The sequence below is a fragment of the Asterias amurensis genome, chromosome 5, assembly GCF_032118995.1.
Source record: "Asterias amurensis chromosome 5, ASM3211899v1".
NCBI lineage: Eukaryota > Metazoa > Echinodermata > Asteroidea > Forcipulatida > Asteriidae > Asterias > Asterias amurensis.
Window position 1 is genome coordinate 17,047,788 of NC_092652.1, and position 19,412 is coordinate 17,067,199.

Below are 19,412 nucleotides of genomic sequence, written 5' to 3' on the forward strand. Positions count from 1 at the left end.
TATGCATTTGTGAATATTTGACTGGCATGATTTCTTTTTAACCTTATTTAAAGAATCACTGATGCACGTATCTAATTACCATACAAAGGCGTTTGTCAGTTTATACTGTACTGAGACATACTATAACTCTAATGAGTATGGCAAACTGTAGGTATTATTTATAGTCAAATTGTATATTACTGTAATAAATTTGTGCATTTACAATAATTTGTAAATAAAATACATGAAACTGTTTCATTGTTGCTTTGCAAAAATCTTCTTTATAAAAAATGAAAAACTGTTTTGATTTTTTTTATATAAAGGAACAACAAAAATAGATTTGTAGATAAACATCGACATTTAGTCCACAAAATCAAGGCTTAATTCATCCAAACTTTCTCCCGTTGTAAATAAACTCCCATTTTCTACTCGTATCTCTGAACGGTTCATCCGGTCCTTTGTCTTTTGTTTGCCATCTGCAGATGTCACCTTTGAACTTTGACATTTAGAGTTCGCCTTGCCCTTAGTGGATGGAGAGGGTTGCGCTCTTTTTAGGGCGCTTTTGTTTTGTGGCGTATCTTGTCGCTCATCGTCAGGAGATGTAAATGTAAATTTGCTCAGCTTGGACAGTGTCCCTGTTGCAACTCTGCTTGGTGTCACTGTGGATGAAGTTTGGAAGTTTTTCCCGCCTTTTGGCGATATAAATGCGCCCTCTGGGAAGTTGCTGGAACTCAGTTCCATGGTCTGTTGTTTCTCATTCGTCAGTTTCGTCTTTTTACTCTGTTTAGAGAGCATTTCTTCATCTGAGCTAAGCTTTCGTTTTGACTTGCTGGTTTTTCTATGATGTTTTTCTGTACTTGTGTCATCGCTGCTTGGTTGTCTGTTTGATTTTTTCTCCTCGGATGATGAGATCGACTGTTTTGCGGAAATTCCTGGGGCGGGTGTTTCCCGCCGAAAATTATTTAACATTTGCTTAACCTCCCGTGAAACGCCGCTCTTCGTGGTCGATTCCTTCTGCGTTTCAGTGACATGATCATCAGGATCATCATTCAGCGTGAACAGTTTTTTCCTTGGGGTTTCGTCTGGATCTATGCGGGTACTCTCCATAGTCAGCTGACCTTCGACCTCACTGAGGGAATGCTGGGATAGGGTTGCCATAACAACATCTCCATCCTCGTCAGTCGCACACTGAGATCCCTGTTTGTTTCCATTCCCAGATGACACATTTTGAAGTTTTTCATTTCTACAGCCATTTGGGTTTTCCTTTTGCTTGGATCCTATGGACCACTCACAGCGCCCCTGTTGATTGGTCCTTGCATGCTCATGTGACTTGTCCACTCTCGACTGGCCATCGGTTGGAGACGTTCTACTTTTAGATTTAAACTTATGTTTGAACGACCCATCTGTGGATTTCCCCCGGTCTTTACCAGCAGATGTTCTCTTGCCTTCGACGTCATCTCTACTTGGATTGTCTCCTTCCACATGCTTCCCATCAGCTTGAAATGATACATTATGTACCGACCGATTTGATGACTTCTGACGAGCCCTGGTGGTAGATTCACTACTTGTCTCTTCATATCCTCTGTGAGTGGACGTTGATGGCCCGTCTGCAGGTCCTTCCTGCATAGAGTTACTAATGATCTCATCACTACTACGAGTCTCACGACATCTGGTTGATCGAGGCGATCTGGCAGTTTTATCGTTAACACTTTCTTCAAACAGATCCATCGTCTTGTTAATTCCCTCGATCCTCGATGGATCCGCTTCGGTTGTGTGGTTGACGTTACTCATGGTTTGGTTTTTGGGGTTCTCAAGAAGTGAATGCTCTCTGTTCACATCGTCCAAACGTTGGAGTTCAGATTGAAGAACATCTTGAAGTCCCAGATGAGCTAGGATTAACTCCGCTGAAAATATGAAGAGAAAACCTTTTACAGAGCGGGGTACAGAAACTGGTTCTGTTAACGTACAAATGTATTTCTGGGAGACGTTTAACCACTTTTGGGTTTTTTTCCGAGCCCACCTTAGTTTTTCCAAACTTTTTGGAGCTTCTCAAGTAATCTCTTTCTTTTAAAATCATTGTTGCCAATAAAACGCTGACTTGATAACGAAAGATAACAAAGGTCCTCATAATTAGTTGTATGTTTTTTTGGACAGACTTATGGAGAGCATTAACCAAAAACTCTGCCGTAAGTCTGTCCTAAAACAAACTTTCTTCTAGAGACGTTGCCAAGGTGAAGTGGGTAACTGCATTTTTAGTGCTTTTTTTCACTAAGGATAATAGCAATTCGGACAGCACGACAGCTTGGCTTGCAAACACCTCCAAGGAATATTTTGCACTTTTCGTTCTTTCTCACAATTAAGATTTGTTTACTGAACATAAGAAAATACCTTGGGTTCTGTACTCTGTTTCTGGCTCTTCGGGAAATGATGTGTGAAGGGCGTTGACCCCTCCCATCAATGCAGCTCCCTGTCAACCAAAGTAGGAAAAGAATTGATCAAAACATAAACATAAGACAGACAGCTGTCTGGAATTGTTCTATTTGTCAGGAAATTTCAAAACCGTTTTTTTTCTTTTTAACGTGTCAGCAGCCGTTTTCCTAGGGGCATCCTTTTGCAGAATTTCTATTTCATAAAGCTGTTTACTGTAAGCAAGGGTAAGTGCTAGCTAACCCGCGGTAAGCACACAAGTGACGTTACAATGCAAATCCATGGTAAACGGGCATGTGCGCCTAGAAGTTTTCTGCTTACTTGAGAAATCATGGTATAAAACATTTATGCTTTTATGCACATTTTTCTGCTATAGTAAGCACAAAGATTATCTTACGGGTAATAATAATAGTGGCTTCTTATAAAGCGCTCAGGTCTGTCACGCAGTGACGCTCGTGGCATTTCAACATTATTACCCATTATTAAATCATTCCTTAAATCATCTCAGCTCCCTGGGGAATATACAGCCTAGCTGTGCTGCCAAATATGTAGCGCACTTAGCTAATCAATCTCAAGAACCAACTCTGCCCTCACAGTGGTTTGAGAGAAGCTTATACTTTAGTATCTTGCTCAAAGACACAAGTGTCACGACCAGGATTCGAACCCACACTCTACTGAACAGAAACACCAGAGCTTAAGTTCGGTGCTCTCATCCACTTGGCCACGACAACTTTATGCAATTGGGTCTTGACCTCCATAACTACCTGCATTGTGGATTCCATAACGCTCACAGCTGCCACCGCGTCCATCACCATAACGGTGTCGTGACACATGAGACGAGCGTGGGCTTGAGAAAGTCGCACGGTACTCTCCAGGAGACGGATGGTGGTGCGTGCTGCGTTGCGCTGATCGGCTTGGCGCTGGGCTTGGTAGTAACGGGACAGTACCCTGCATGAATAGTTTAAAGGTAGAATCAGAGATGATTTGGTATTTTTAACGTTATGCTGATTTATAATGATAATAATATCAAAGTCTTATATAGCGCACGTATCTATGTACCAAACAAGGTACTCAAGGCGCCGAGTATATAAAAACTTACAGAAAGATAGGTTTTTGCGGTGATGTATTCTGAGACCCAATTATTTAGCACCTTATAAGGGTTTACAAGGTGCTACAGCGCAGCCACAACCAGGAACACCGGGGCGAACCCCTTCTCTTATTGCTGGGTTCTTTTACATGCTTTACACAACACATGGGACCAACAGCTTTACATCCCATCCGAAGGACGAAGCAATGGGTAAGTGTCTTGCTAAAGGACACAAGTGTCATGGCTGGGGATTCGAACACACACTCTGCTGATCAGAAACACCAGAGTTTGAATTCGGTGCTCTTAACCACTCGGCGACGAAACTTCCAAACTATAACAGAAAGATAAGATAGAAGTCACATGTGAGAGTTTCAGCAGAATACAGTGTCTGAGAAAGTAAACTCAAAGGCACTATATACACTCTCGGCCAAAATACTTGGGGCCCCCCATTCGCAACAGTCTCTCCCTCAGCCCCCCACCCAATGTTGATGGCAGAGTATAGCGCGCAATGAGAGCCAACATTGAAAGGGGGGCACAAGGGCGATGGTGTGGGCCCAACGAGATAGGGCCAGGATTATAGGATTGAGCCTACTTTGGAAAAAGAAATTGAATTGTTGCTAGATAAAATATCTAGGGGCGATGCTTCCCCGTAGACCCTTTGAGAGCTAAGCAGACAGAATTAGCGTATCTCTGTAAATCGAAAATGGAGGGGGTTGTTACTAGGTGTAAGGCTAGATGGCATGAATGTGGTCAAAACAATCAACATTTTTCCTGAATATGGAAATTCCAAGGTACTTTTACCAGATTTGAATATGTTATGACTTTTGAACGATCCTTTTATGTCCGCAAAAAAAACCTGATCTATCTCTGTTTACCTATTGGCATCTGGTGACATCAGAGGATTGATTGATTTAATGAGACACAGATAGGATTGCATCTTCTCCATACTCCAAATAGTATCCTTGGAAGTTCCTGAGAAACAGAAGGAAATAAGATCTATTTACAAATATGAATACGGTAAAACTTGTGGAATTGTGATGAAATAGAAGCAAAGGTATTGTTATTAAGAGCAAAAAATTATTTTCAGAGACAAGAATTAGTGGGTTGTCTGATTTTCAACAAAGACATGTGTGGTACATGTATCTTTTACTTGTTGTTTCTTTCTGTCTAAACTCAGTCAATTCATTCAGAAATCTAGCTCACTACCAGTTTTGAACAAGTCGAAGATCATGATGCAATTTTTCTAGCAGTGGCAGTGGCAAACTTTTGCAACTCGGGTACAAGATTGGTATAAGTAGCTTCTAGCCCCTTACCAAGAGTGGCTATCAGCGTTGTTTGGGGCAAACTTGCTTAGAAAGTTTCACGAATTTGGGATATTGGATTTGGTTTGTTTTTATACCTTGAGGGCCTGGTGACTTGCCCTCCAAAATAAACGAGGAAACAATCCGATCCCAGTCATCATTCTGCGAGTCAAGCAGCACGAGCACAAGATCAAACCTGGACAACAGCGGGCTAGCGAGGGCGACATTCACACTGATAGACTCGTTTGGGTCGTACTGTCCTTTGGGGTTGGTGGCAGCGAGTATGGTGGTACGCGTGTTCAGCTTACACACAAGTCCTGCCTGAAACATGGCAAAAAAATTAATCTATAATCGGAATAGGCAAAATAAAACAGATAACAGAGTTTCAAGGCCATGCAGCCAAGCACACCAGACTCAAGCTCGTGGCCCAAGCAAAACGGACTCTAGCTGAGGGCCCAAGCACACAGGACTTAAGCTCAAGGCCCAAGCACACAGGACTCAAGCTCAAGGCCAAAGCAAACCGTACTCAGGCTCAGGGCCCAAGCACAACGGAATCAAGCTCAGGGCCCAAGCTTAATGGACTCAAGCTCAAGGCCCAAGCAAACCGGACTCAAGTTCAAAGCCAAAGCACACCGTACTCGAGCTCAGTGCCCAAGCACACAGGACTTAAGCTCAAGGCCCAAGCACACAGGACTCAAGCTCAAGGCCCAAGCAAACCGGACTCAAGCTCAAGGCCAAAGCACACAGGACTCAAGCTCAAGGCCCAAGCAAACCGGACTCAAGCTCAAGGCCAAAGCAAACCGGACTCGGGCTCAAGGCCCAAGCAAACCGGACTCGGGCTCAGGGCCCAAGCACAGCAGACTTAAGCTCAAGGCCCAAGCATACAGGACTTAAGCTCAAGGCCCTAGCACAATGGAATCAAGCTCAGGGCCCAAGCACACTGGACTCATGCTCAGAGCCAAAGCACACTATACTCAAGCTCAGGGCCCTAGCACACAGGACTCGAGCTCAGGGCCCAAGCAAACGGACTCAAGCCTAGGGCCCAAGCACACAGGACTCGAGCTCAGGGCTTAAGCATACCGAACTCAAGGTCAAGCACACCAAACTCAAATTCAGGGCCCAATTACATCAAAGTCCAGCTCAGGGCCCACAAGCACACTAGACTCAAGTTCAGGGCCCAAGTACATCGGACTCCAGCTCAGGGCCCAAGCACACTGGACTCAAGCTCAGGGCCAAGCTCAAGATCTTTTCCTTCAAATTGGACCTAAAGCCGTAAATGCATGAAAAGGAACCCAGTTTGTACACTTATCGCTAGAAGGGGTCTTATAGTAAACAAATTAAGCATACCTGTCTTTAAAATCGTTACTGCTTTGAGATCAGATAAAGTTCTATTGAAGAACTGATTATTTGTATAACTATCTTTCTATCTTTTCAAGGAACCTATCGTGAGGTGCAGAAATGATATAGTTAGAGTACTTTCATGATCAGCTACAGTTTTTTATCAGAAATGCATTTTATTATACCTTGGCAACGCTGATCGTTTGCTGTTCCATTGCTTCATGTATACTGCCTCGATCATGCTCACGGATACTGTTAAACTCATCTGCAGAGAAAAATATTCGCAAATATAAAAAACACAATTTTCAGACTTTTATCCAAATTCAGACTTTATTTTTGTCTGCCAGGTGGAAACATTTGAACATTTCAAAATTGTGTAAAAGCGAAAAATTCTACACAGACGACTATTCTGAAGTATCAGTTATACTTTAAATTGCCTTTCTCAACATTTTTATGAAGCACATTGTATAAAAAGGGAGGGGATGCTATCTCTAAAATGATTCGGTAGGCTTTTCCATATAATAATAATAATATCGAAGTCTTATATAGCGCACGTATCTACCAAACAAGGTACTCGTGGCGCTGAGTATATACAAACTTTCAGAAAGATAGGTAATTGCAGTGATGAATTTTGAGACCCAATTATTGTGCACCTTATAAGGGTTTACAAGGTGCTACAGCGCATACAGCAGCCACAGCCAGGAACACCGGGGCGAACCCCTTCTCTTTTCGAAAAGTGCACTGGGTTCTTTTATATGCGTTACACAACACAAGTGATCAACGGCTTTACGTCCTATACTCAGAGTTTATAATATTTTCTATGGTGTGGTTTTCAAATACTTAAATCTTGTATTTCCTGTTGCTCTGATGGCTGCCCATAGTTGCAAAAACCCAGAAAGTTCCATACAGCAGGCTGGTCTCAAGTCCCAGACTAAACTTTGGGGTTTATGTTGCCCCAACTGGCATCCTTACCAATGCAGCAGATACCTCCATCAGCCAGCACCAAGGCCCCAGCTTCAAGCTGCCATTCCCCTGAATCCCTGACTGCTGACACGGTCAGACCTGCACTTGTTGAGCCGATCCCTGTGGTCAGTACAGAGCGAGGGACCACCTTGGCAGCGTACTTAAGAAACTGTGATTTCCCTGTACCTGTATGGTGGGGATAGTCAAAATCACAATATCAAAGCTTGTTGTTTTCTCATGCATGTTTTTTCGGCAGCCCCTTTCACACTGCTTGAAAAGCTAACCCTTGCAAACTCCCGTGAAATAGCTACCCCTTGTCTAGACTTGATTCAAGTCTTACAGATCGCGGTTATTCTTCTGCATCTCAGCCATGAAAATGCCCCCACACTATTAGCTATCATGCGCACTAACTCGCAAGGGTAAATGACGAAGAAAGATCACAAGAGGGCGCTATTTGTAGCGGCATGCAGCTATCAGAACGACTAAAAAGCCACGATCGAAAACTTGGAACCAAGTCTACTCCTTGTCAGTACTGCTCTGAAGTTTTAAATTATCTACCATGCAAGCTCAGCTGGAGCCACTGCCATGAGGGGAACTTCTGGCCCAGAGTGACCCATTGTCTTTTCGTCTAAACGGGTGTTTGTTGTATGTTCATGTATTTATATTGTTCTTTTAAAGTATTCTATTGTAAATTAACAAATTGTTTTTATCCATCCGTTTTTGGCAATTGCGCTGTGGATGTTGTATGAAATAAATAAGTAAATACTGCCCCTTTGTATAAAAATCATTTAAGGTGATGTAATGTTTTTTATTTTGTCTTCGAGTATTGGTTGACTTTTTTTCCCAGATTCTTTACAAAATTCAAGCCATTAATAAATACTATCAGATTTCTTTGACGAAGAAAAAACCTGTGAAATATTAATAAGAAAAGATCTGCTCGTGGTAAAAAAAAAGTAATAGGCAAATTTTACCTGGATCCCCTACAAGAAGAAGGTGCGATTCTCCCCTGGTCCTGGTCCCTGATTGGTGGGAATGAGCCACACCCCCTGCCATTACCATAGCAACGGCTAGTTTGACAACATACAGGCCGTATACCTGGGGGCACAGACTCGATAGGATCACATTGCGGCCCTGTTGGGGTGGAAAAGAAAAAGGAGTTTCTCTTAGAAATTATGACAAATCGCTTTGAGTTTTACTGAATTCTGACCTATAACCATGCTGCAACATTTTGGTCCAGTTCCCTGTATATAATATCGTTAAATAATAAAGACTCACACCGTGCCATTGAGTGGTCAGACTAATTTGCAGATCAAACCTTACACGTAGTTTATATTTCATAAGCCATTTTTAGATATGGTGATAATATCAAATGCACTAAAAACAAATACTGGTCAACTTTGATTTGGTCAACCCAAAATTTGAAAATGTACACAGACATGCCCTTGTGACTTACAACTTGATATTTGTAATGAAAACGTTGCATGCCATTTACGGTGATCCCTCTGCTGCTGTTGTTTCCAGATTGTATTGTAAGCTTGAGTGTGATCCCAGGGCCCAATTTCATAGAGCTAGTAAGCACAGAAATTTGCTTAGCATGCATTTCTTCCTTGATAAAAACAAGATTGCCAACCAAACTCCCACGTGACTTTCAGAATAAGCAAGCAACAGCTGAATACCAGTAACAAGCAATATGCAACAAATAGAAATTTGTTTGGTAATCCTGTTTTGATCAAGGAAGAAATGTCATGCTAATTTTTGTGCTTAGCAGCTCTATGAAATTGGGCCCTGGTTACACGTACATGTATATGGCAGTTAGAAGTTGCATGGCTTCTGACTGGTACCCCGCACTAAGGTATTGACAAAATGTGACAGGCTCTACAAAAATGAGTCGCTTGTCGCACAACCCACTTTCCAGTACAGGTCTGTTGAGTGATGGGAGGGTTAAATTATATAGGGTCTATATTTTCACATTTTCTGATCGATAAAGGTGAATAAAACATGTAGTTTTGTGTTCATCCCTTAGACATTAATAGGTGATGTTTTTATTAAACTGGCTGTTTCCCTAGTATGGGTTATTTTCAGATTGTGACATCTATTTTTTTCAAAAGGTCATAACCTTTGAACCAAATATCACACAAGTGTGTAAGCTATATCAAAATGAAGCTTGTTGTATGCTCTTTTCAGCTATGTATAAAACCCAATAAGTCAATTGTCCCCCTTGTGACTCATTTTTTTCATTTTTGCAGAGCCCATCACAAATAGGGAGAGGGCCCAAGGGCAAGATAGCTCAGTTGGTAAATTTGTCTTTATTCAACCCAAAAGAATTTGAAGAAAAAAAAACAGCACTGATACTTACTGTGAAAGGTGAATATTTATACCTCTCCCAGAATTCTTCAAATTCTTGCCTCTGTAGAGAAACCAAGTATAAAAAACAAAATGTTTCAAGTACAAAAATTACCGGGCCCAATTTTATGGCTCTGCTTACCGCCAAAACCATTACAGCAACGATTTCATAGATGTTTGGTTTACATCGGGAATAAAGAATATAGTTTGTTTTTATTCTTACACAAATGTGTATAAACCACTGAATGTATACTCAGTACTTTCCCAAGTTCTGTGAAGACAAACCCAAGACCTTTGTAATGCTACAGAATGTTACAAGATCAAAAAATATTAGGCAGTGTAATGGAGCACGTTCCCCATGACAGCAACAGAGCCCGACGTCCTGAAGTCCAACTTGTACCCAGCGAAATCAAGTATCAAATCTTACATTTTGTGGAAACCACAAACTGATTTTTTTTTTATGAAGAAAGGGGGAAGGCCAGCTCAAAACATGATCAGCTGTTATTTTAATGTCGTTCACAATTCAAAGGTCTATAACTCTAAGACATGTAAGAGTATACTGAAGACAAGAACGAACCATTTCGTTGGTCACGGTGACTGTTCCTCTCTGATCGTTTTTAACTAATATATGATTGGCTCTCAGGACAAGCTCGATCTCACATTTACCATCGATGTTAACGGGACGCCAGCGTCGCAAAACGATGCCACTACAAAATTAAGAAAGGAAAAAGTTTCAAAGGTGACGTTGTAGGTGAGATTGGGGAGGGGGCGGGTTGGAGGAGAAAATAATTTAAAAGGTCAAATTTAATCGATGCTTTTAAAAGCACATGTACAACATTGGTAATTGTCAAAGACTAGCATCTTCACTTTATGTGACCCAAAATATACCTGAAATTACAAACTCTTAAAGGCAGTGGACACTATTGGTAATTACTCAAAATAATTATCAGCATACAAACTTACTTGGTAACGAGTAATGGGGAGCTGTTGATTAAATAAAACATTGCAAGAAACAGCTCCCTCTGAGGTAACGTACTTTTCAAGAAAGAAGTAATTTTCCACGTATTTGATTTTGAGACCTCAGAATTAGATTTTGAGGTCTCGAAATCAAGCATCTGAACACCGACAACTTCGTGTGACAAGGGTGTTTTTTTTTCATTATTATCTCACACCTTCGATGACCAATTGAGATCAAATTTTAACAGTTTTGTTATTTTATGCATATGTTGAGATACACCAAGTGAGAAGACTGGTCTTTGACAATAACTAATAGTGTCAAGTGTCTTTAAAATCACACGTACATGTACAACAATGGTAACTGGCACACGTACAACATTGGTAATTGTCAAAGACTAGCATCTTCACTTTATATGAACCAACATATACCTGAAATTACAAACTCTTTATACAAAGTAAGGCTCAATCAGTAATTGGAGATCAGAAAACCAACTGTAACATGTTTTTTAATGTTCAAGTCTGTAGAGTTTGGCCTGGCAAGATCAATACTAGTTGTTTTACAAATTTCAGCAATTGTTTTAGCCATAACGAACTGTCCTGGACCTTGGAACAACTAAGACGGGCGAGGAGCCAGAACAAAGCGAGTACTTGCCCTGCTTTTTCTTGAGCAAGTCATTGATGTAGTCAGGTGCAATGTCATGAAGTGATTTGTATACTATAGTCAAGATCTTAGAAACAATACTTTATTTGATTGGAAGCCAGTGGTTGGACATTTTTTATTACTATTTTTTTTATGCCAGACACACAAGGCTTGAAGACCACTTCAAGGTGTGGGCTACAATCAACTACTTTTCCAGGGGCCGTTGCCACCTACTCCTGGGGCTGATAAAATTACCCCCTTTACCGTCCATACGGATGTAGGCATGGGTATCATCCATCAGAAGCCTAGCCGATAGAGCAAAAAGCATAGATACCTCCCAAACTTAAAACATGAGAGTTGTGGTTATGCTTACCAGATAGTGACGTCATCCCCTGCCTTGCAGCAATCTACGAGGTCGTCCTCCAGTACGACCCACATCGACCGAGGAATCTGAAGATAATGTTAAGGATGCAAATCAAATTTCCGTCATCACCAGCTTCTTAAAAGTCTAATAGTACTTATGCTTTTATTTTGATGTGTACATGTTGTTCAACTGTGGATGTGTATTGTTGTGTTGGTACAAAGGTAGTCCTCATATATAAATGTATCATATAAAACTTGAAGGAGTAGTCCTTGGTGGACATGGTAGTCCTTGGTGGACATGGTAGTCCTTGGTGGACATGGTAGTCCTTGGTGGACATGGTAGTCCTTGCTGGACATGGTAGTCCTTGGTGGACATGGTAGTCCTTGCTGGACATGGTAGTCCTTGCTGGACATGGTAGTCCTTGGTGGACATGGTAGTCCTTGCTGGACATGGTAGTCCTTGCTGGACATGGTAGTCCTTGCTGGACATGGTAGTCCTTGGTGGACATGGTAGTCCTTGGTGGACATGGTAGTCCTTGGTGGACATGGTAGTCTTTGGTGGACATGGTAGTCCTTGGTGGACATGGTAGTCCTTGGTGGACATGGTAGTCCTTGGTGGTAGTCCACAGTGTTGTAAAGTAATTTTTTTCTCAAGTCAAGTCATGAGTAATTTTTCCTTAAGTAAAGTCAAGTCGCAAGTCGGTGAAATTGGCCACTCAGGTCTGTATGACTCGAGTCCAAGACTCAAGTCAACAACACTGTTAGTCCAGTGTTTTGAGACGATGATATTCCCTCTCATTTTAAAGACACTGGGCACCTTTGGTAATTGTCAAAGACCAGTCTTCTCACTTGGTGTATCTCAACATATGCATAAAATAACAAACCTGTGAAAATTTTAGCTCAATTGGTTGTCAAAGTTGCGAGATAACTATAAAAGAAAAAACACCCTTGTGATGCTTGATTTCGAGAACTCAAAATCTAATTTTGAGGTCTCTAAATCAAAATTACTTCTTGCTCGAAAACTACGCAACTTCAGAGGGAGCCATTTCTCACAATGTTTTATACTATCAACCTCTCCCCATTAATCGTTACCAAGTAATGTTTTACGCTAATAATTATTTTGAGTAACTACCAATAGTGTCCACTGCCTTGAAGTTGTAATGTATCAGTTGATTCCAGACAAACAACGACTCCTAATATCTAAAAGAAACTTATCAAAGGATACCGTCCCAACTGCCAACTTCTGCACCTGTTCCTGAATCTTAATCTCTTGGTAGTCACGGCAACTGGTGGGAGACCCCACCCCGCTACTTGATAGACAGGTGAACTTATTGGACCCACATCCCTCGGGGTTGGGACATGAATTTGGTTTACACTCGCTGTAGTACTTCTCAAAGGAGGCCTAGAAGTGGCAAAGACAAAAATATGTGTTCCCTAATTATTGGGGGGAAAAAATTGACATGTATCAATCTAAAAGCTCTTTGATTACTAATGTTTTTTAAGGCACATGGACTATTGAAAGAGCTCCTTGCACCAAAGAGCCTGCAAATCAATGTTAAAAAAATTGCAACTACAGCACGTAGTTTAAGTGTCCTTTTGGCCACCTGGCTTGTGACCCTCCAGTGGAGGGCAATAATAAATTACCATGAGCAGTAGACCTGAAGGCACCCCAAGGTTCTTCAAAAGCAAAATCACAATTGATTTTTCCCAGATTTGAATTTTTCTTTGAACTTGCGAATAAATTATACCTGAACACTAAAAGGATGTCTACATTTGGAGCACATGAAATCCTTCTCAAACTCCAGCATTTTCACCATAGATGTTCGGATAACTGTTCCTGCATCGAGAAAAATAAGAACAAACTAAATATTATACTTTCCCAGTGGTTTAATCAAACTCTCCTACCTGGAACAATAAGCCATGTGCAGGTTAGATTTGATTTAAGTCTGGTATAATGACTTGCTTAGTCACAACTCAATGCTTAAAATTTGATTTCATTTTTGGGGTTGAACAAAGAATTGACTAGTGGGATTCGAACCAACGACCTCAGGATTAACGTGCCGGCGCTCTACCAACTGAGCTATCTAGCCCTATATTGGCAGTGTCCCTATTTTGTCAATATCTTTGTTTGGGGGTGCCAGTCAGAAGCCATACAACCGTTAACTGCCGTGTAGCCAGGGATCACACCCAAATTACGATACAACCTGGGAAGCGGCAGCCAGGGGATCACCTTAAGGGGATGCAACTTTTTGTTTCAGATATCAATATAAACCACAAGGGAAACTGACTGGGTAAATTTTGAAATGATATCAGACTACATGTATATCGACAGTTGCTATGTCTCATTGTTCGGGACAAGCTTTTTTTAAGTTAGGTAAGAGAAATAATTATTAGCATAAAACCTTGATAGTATAAAACATTCTGCGAAGAAATTTTCCAAGAAAATCTCACAACTTCGATGACCAAATCAAATTTTCACAGGTTTGTTATTTTGTGCATATGTTGAGATACACCATGTGAAGACATGTCTCTGACAGTTACCAAAGGTGTCCAGTGTCTTTAAAGACAGTGGACACTACTGGTTATTGTCAAAGACCAGTCTTCTCACTTGGTGTAAATCAACATAGGCATAAATTAACAAACCTGTGAAAATTTGAGCTCCATTGGTCGTCGGAGGAGCGAGATAACTAAAAGGGAAAAACACCCTTGTCACACGAAGTTGTGTGCTTTTAGATGCTTGATTTTGAGACCTCAAACTCTAAGCTTGAGGTCTCCAAATCAAATTAGCGGAATACTACTTCTTTCTCGAAAACTACGTCACTTCAGAGGGAGCCGTTACTCACAATGTTTTATACTATCAACCTTTCCCCCATTACTTGTTACCAAGTGAGGTTTTATGCTGATAATTATTTTGAGTAATTACCAATAGTGTCAACTGCATTTAAGCCTTTAATCCCATCATCACATGGGGATTCATTAATTAGGTCCCTAGCTTATAGATAACTACCAAAGGCCTTTCTCAAGAGCCCAATTAATATATTTAATTAGCTGAGCAGTTAAAAATAGTGGACACTATTGGTAATTGTCAAAGACAAGTCTTCTCACTTGGTGTATCTCAACATATGCCTAAAATAACAAACCTGTGAAAATTTGAGCTCAAGCGGTCGTCGAAGTTGCGAGATATTAATGGAAGAAAAAAACACCCTTGTCACAAGTAGTTGTGTGCTTTCAGATGCTTGATTTCGAAACCTCAAATTCTAAACTTGAGGTCTCGAAATCAAATTCGTGGAAAATTACTTCTTTCTTGAAAACTATGTCACTTCAGGGGGAGCCGTTTCTCACAGTGTTTTGTACCATCAACCTCTCCCCATTACTCGTAATCAAGAAAGGTTTTTCGATAATAATTATTTTGAGTAATTACCAATAGTGTCCACTGCCTTTAACCCTTTAATCCCATCATAGGTCCCTAGCTTATAGATAACTACCAAAGGGCTTTCTCAAGAGCCAAATTAATATCTTTAATTGGCTGAGCAGTTAAGAACACCAAACCCAAGAGATTTTAATAATAAAATAATAATAATAACAAGACTTGTAATGCACGCATATCCTCCCTGCTGGGTGTCCAATTTTGCTGATTTTTCTATTACAAAAGACTCACCGGAAACAGACAGAAATTGTCCAATGTCAGAGTTCCTAGGCAGGGTTTCCCTGATGAGCTCAGGGCAGACAGGGAGCCCTGTGACACGAGCGTGAAGATTCACTTTCAGCGTCTGAAACAAGTTTGTCAATACAATTGCGTAATTTTCTCACCCAATGTTTGTCATCTTATACAAAAAATTTGAAATGTAGTATTTTTGCCTGGGTCATGTTCAGTCGGTATGTCTACGAGTCACATCTTTAAGAAATGCCCCACCCCATGCCAAAGTCACGCACATCTCAGCAAACAGTGAGATGTTATTCGAAGTAAGACAACCAAAAGACCACCCAAGATATCAATGGACTTTCAAAATGTTGATATGTTAATAATGTGCATCAATTTTGAAAGAAAAATGTTGAGTACTACTATGGAGGAAGGAAGAGAATTACGAGATGTCGTTAAACGAAGTCCATTTGTTCGAACTCCTTCTCTTCCTTCCTTCATGGTACTAGTAAGTTTTCTCACACACTGACATCAAATTATGGAACTAATTAAAAGAACCTTTGTCAAATCAGGGGTTCATTGTGGCAACTATGTTTTTAAAGAAAATTTATCTAGTGAAGAAGCTCCAAAAAGTTCTGCTAAATAAATAATGACGTAAAGTGGTTGATTAATTCTATTTTCTCACCATCTCCTCTTTCTGTGTGTGGTTTCTGTACAATGACATTACAGCTCTCCTCAATCCAGTGTTGAACGCACTCAGAGTGTGCTCTGGATGATTCAGTACCAAGTCACTCAGATCCATGTTGGACTCAAACAGAGTCATCGCACTACATTTCAAGAGTAAATTTATACAAAAAAAGTTCACAGATTTACAAATAATTTACAGGGTTTACAGAAGGTAATGGTGAAAGACTTCTCTTGAAATATTGTTCCATGAAATGCTTTACTTTTTGAGAAAACATTAAAACAATATCAATTCTCGATAGCGAGAATTACGGATTTGTTTTAAACACATGTCATGACACGGCGAACCGCGCGGAAACAAAAGTGGGTTTCCCCCGTTATTTTCTCCCGACTCCGTAGACCGATTGAGCCTAAATTTTCACAGGTTTGTTATTTTATATATAAGTTGTAATACACGAAGTGTGGGACTTGGACAATACTGTTTACCGAAAGTGTATAATGGCTTTAAACAAATATAAGTCATTCTCAACAGCTAGTAGGCTGAACAACAAGATTTGTAAAAGTTTTAAAATGTTAAAATTCATAAAGTACAAGTAAACAAACATTTACATGTATTTTTAATACAATTCGTTGTTTAATACTTCAAACAACTTAGGTTGAAAATTCAATCTTCAAAAGTTGAACAATACAAACTTGAATTCCCATTTATATCACTTTAAAACAGGGATCGCTCAGAACTTGTTTTTATGACTGTCCAGCGGGACCAATTAGCTTCAAGTCATTTCACTTGTCCATTGAAAAATATAAAAAGCTCCTTATTTCCCAGTATGTAACAAAGTATTTATACCGTTTCGTCCCCCATTGTCAATTTCTCCAGGTGTTTGTTCATCTGTCTGTCTGTCTGTCTGTTTTGTCTTTGTATTGTCCTAAGCATGTACATTTACCTTCAGATTAAGTACTTTGTTGTGTAGAGGCAAGCCGCTACAAGCTACCTGGCTTATTTGGGGCCTTGCCTCCATGCGCTTTCCCCAATATTATTTTTTATTTATACATGGTATGCATTACAATGTAGTTCTGTTTTATTTGTGGTAATAAAATGTGAATTGAATTGAATCGTTTTCAATGGCAAGTATTTCAAAAAATAGGCACGGTTTTCAACCCTGAAGTAGCCAGCTGGGCCCAATTTCATAGAGCTGCTAAGCACAAAAATTTGCTTAGCATGAAATTTCTTCCCTGATAAAAACAGGATTACCAACCAAATTTCCATTTGTTGCATATTGCTTGTTACTGGTACTCAGCTGTTGTTTGCTTATCCTGAAAATCACGTGGAAATTTGGTTGGTAATCCTGTTTTTATAAAGGAAGAAATTTCATGCTAAGCAAATTTTTATGCTAAGCAGCTCTATGAAATTGGGCCCTGGACCACTTTATAAGAGAATTTTGACAGGTCCTCAGGTGTTTTGAGTAGGTAGCATTTGACCAGCGGACCACTATTAAGAGAGAACTCTGTAAATGCTTTAAATCTATGTACACAAGTAACCCCCCCCCCCTTTAATATTATCAAAACTTTTCTGAGTAAAATATTAAAAGTTCCCCTGATCCCCCTCAACCATATTTCTCTCTTTCAGCATACAGAACACTTCAATTCTCTAATACAATTTGAAGGTATTTTCAAAGTCTCAAAGCCAACATTTAATCATAAATAATTTATGTTCAAGATATTATTAAACACTGAAAACTATTAAATTTTGGTTTGTACCCATACACCGATGTGTTTTAGCACTGTATACTCACTACTTTCCCAAGTTTTGTGTTTGTTTTCACAGGACTCGGGAAAGTACCGAGTATACAGTGCTAACACACATCTGTGTATGGGTAAAAACCAAAATCAATATTCTTTATCCATGATGCAAATTTAACATCTATTATAGTGAGAAACGTATTACTCAATAACTCGGTACTGAAAAACACAGGGTGGCCGCACCTGTCCAGTCACATTTCTAGTGGCCAAACACTAAAACCACACTGGCTTCTGGCATGTGGTCCAGTGTAAAAATATGAGGCCCTAAAAAGGCCAACTCACTCGATGATAACAGGGTAGTGAGTTCCATCATCTTCCTGTAAGAGTATCTCAACCAGATCATCTCTATGTTGATCAATCACATAAGACTGAAAGATCACTAGAAAATGAAAGGAAAAAGAAAAAATGTATTAAATCATGCCTGATACTTCACAGAGGCAACAGAGGCAATTGCCTCCATGATGAGGATTAAGTTTGTGCCCTTAGAATTTGTGTCATGATTTTTGAAAGTGGTAAAAATGGGGCAAATCTGGTGACTAGCTGTCGAAATTATAGGCTTATGTGTTGGACCAGATTGTCTTTTGCCGCTCGAAAGAATCTCGTAACCCTCCGGCCTGGCGGTCGTCGGGAGGAGGGTTATGTTATCGCAATTAGGTCATGGTGGTGCCATAAAAGACCTCATCTTCGGCTTGGTCTTTTACCACAATGCGACATTTAAGACCTAGATGCCGCTCTTTTGTTCCCTTATAAACCTTAATAGAAGTTGTTTTGTTTACCAGTGTGCTCCTCTGTTTGTTCACTGTTGAATGACAAACCAGACATGTTCTTCAACTTCAACGTAACTGTACAAAATGAGGTAAAGACATAAATCATATTTAATCAGCAACGGAATGAATTATTGTTTTGTTAAATTTAATTGGCCAAGATGACGTAATTAGTAAGCTAATGAGCCTGACTAGATGGCCAGTGCGAAAACTAATGAGCAGGCCATAATTGTGAACAATTTTAACAGTAATATCTGTGGGTCCCAACATGAACATGTGATTCTCATAAACCAGAACACTTAATCCATCTTGCCCCAAGCAAAGCCGCCCCCTACGAAGTCACCCATTGCGAAAGTTCCCCCGCCCCCCCACCTTGCAAAACTTGTCATCGGTCAATAATGACAAATTCCGAAAAGACAAATAATTTTGAAAAAGGAGTACAGCGCCCCAGTTACTGGGTCTAGCTAGTCGTATCGTACGGGACCTGACCGACCGTAGATGTGTCAGTGTTAAAATCAGCAGCTCGGTGACACTGCCACTGGACCAGTGCAGGAACCACTGGCCCAGTGCAGGAACCACTGGCCAGTGCAGTGGGGCCATTGGTGTACCGTAGGGGCGGGTGATCCAATTTCCAAGACTTGAAAAAAAAACTTTAAAAAGAGGAAACAGCGACAGGTTACAGGTACTTCTAGAAACTATAGTATAAGGCTCCCCTGTGAGCAGGGGAGCCTCACAGGGGAGCCTTATAGTTTCTCTAGGAGTAAGCGACAGGCTGACTGCTCTGCTGAAAGAATGCCTTACCAAGCAGGCATCCATCAAACTTACTCCTAGAACTATTTCGGTTTCGTCCGGCTATCGTCTCCCGTAACTTACGGGAGACGATAGCCGGACGAAACCGAAATAGTTATAGGAGTACATCAAACTCTGCTGGGTAGTATTGTAAAATTGTAGTTAGGTACTACCATACTAGACAACTCACCTACTCTTTTTGCAACTGTGACAGTGATCAACACGGAGTATGATCAACACGGAGTAGAATTTACTTACAAAAATAAACATCACATCAAACGGCGCGCTTCCACCGCATCTCCGCTGTCGCATATTTCATAACACAACTCTTGAGGTC

At 40.5% G+C, this 19,412-nt stretch overlaps 1 protein-coding gene across 2 annotated transcripts; it reads right to left on the reverse strand.

Annotated features, from left to right (window-relative positions):
• Nucleotides 1–330: 330 nt before the first annotated feature.
• LOC139937775 (uncharacterized) lies at nt 331–19,368 on the reverse strand. 2 transcript variants are annotated; one of them, XM_071933081.1, is made up of 18 exons: nt 19,266–19,368; nt 18,299–18,364; nt 17,805–17,901; nt 15,724–15,865; nt 15,057–15,168; nt 13,147–13,235; nt 12,624–12,800; nt 11,409–11,485; nt 10,016–10,145; nt 9,452–9,502; nt 8,067–8,226; nt 7,105–7,281; nt 6,318–6,397; nt 4,893–5,115; nt 4,369–4,465; nt 3,171–3,354; nt 2,368–2,446; nt 331–1,883 (listed from the first exon to the last, which is right to left on the reverse strand). In XM_071933081.1, the coding sequence occupies exons 2-18, from the start codon at nt 18,342–18,344 to the stop codon at nt 340–342; spliced, it is 3,465 nt and encodes a 1,154-aa protein (XP_071789182.1). In that variant the 5' UTR covers nt 18,345–18,364; nt 19,266–19,368; the 3' UTR covers nt 331–339. The 2 variants fall into 2 exon arrangements, with proteins under 2 accessions (XP_071789182.1, XP_071789183.1); XM_071933082.1 differs by lacking the exons at nt 18,299–18,364; nt 19,266–19,368 and having other exon boundaries at nt 17,706–17,830.
• Nucleotides 19,369–19,412: the final 44 nt, after the last annotated feature.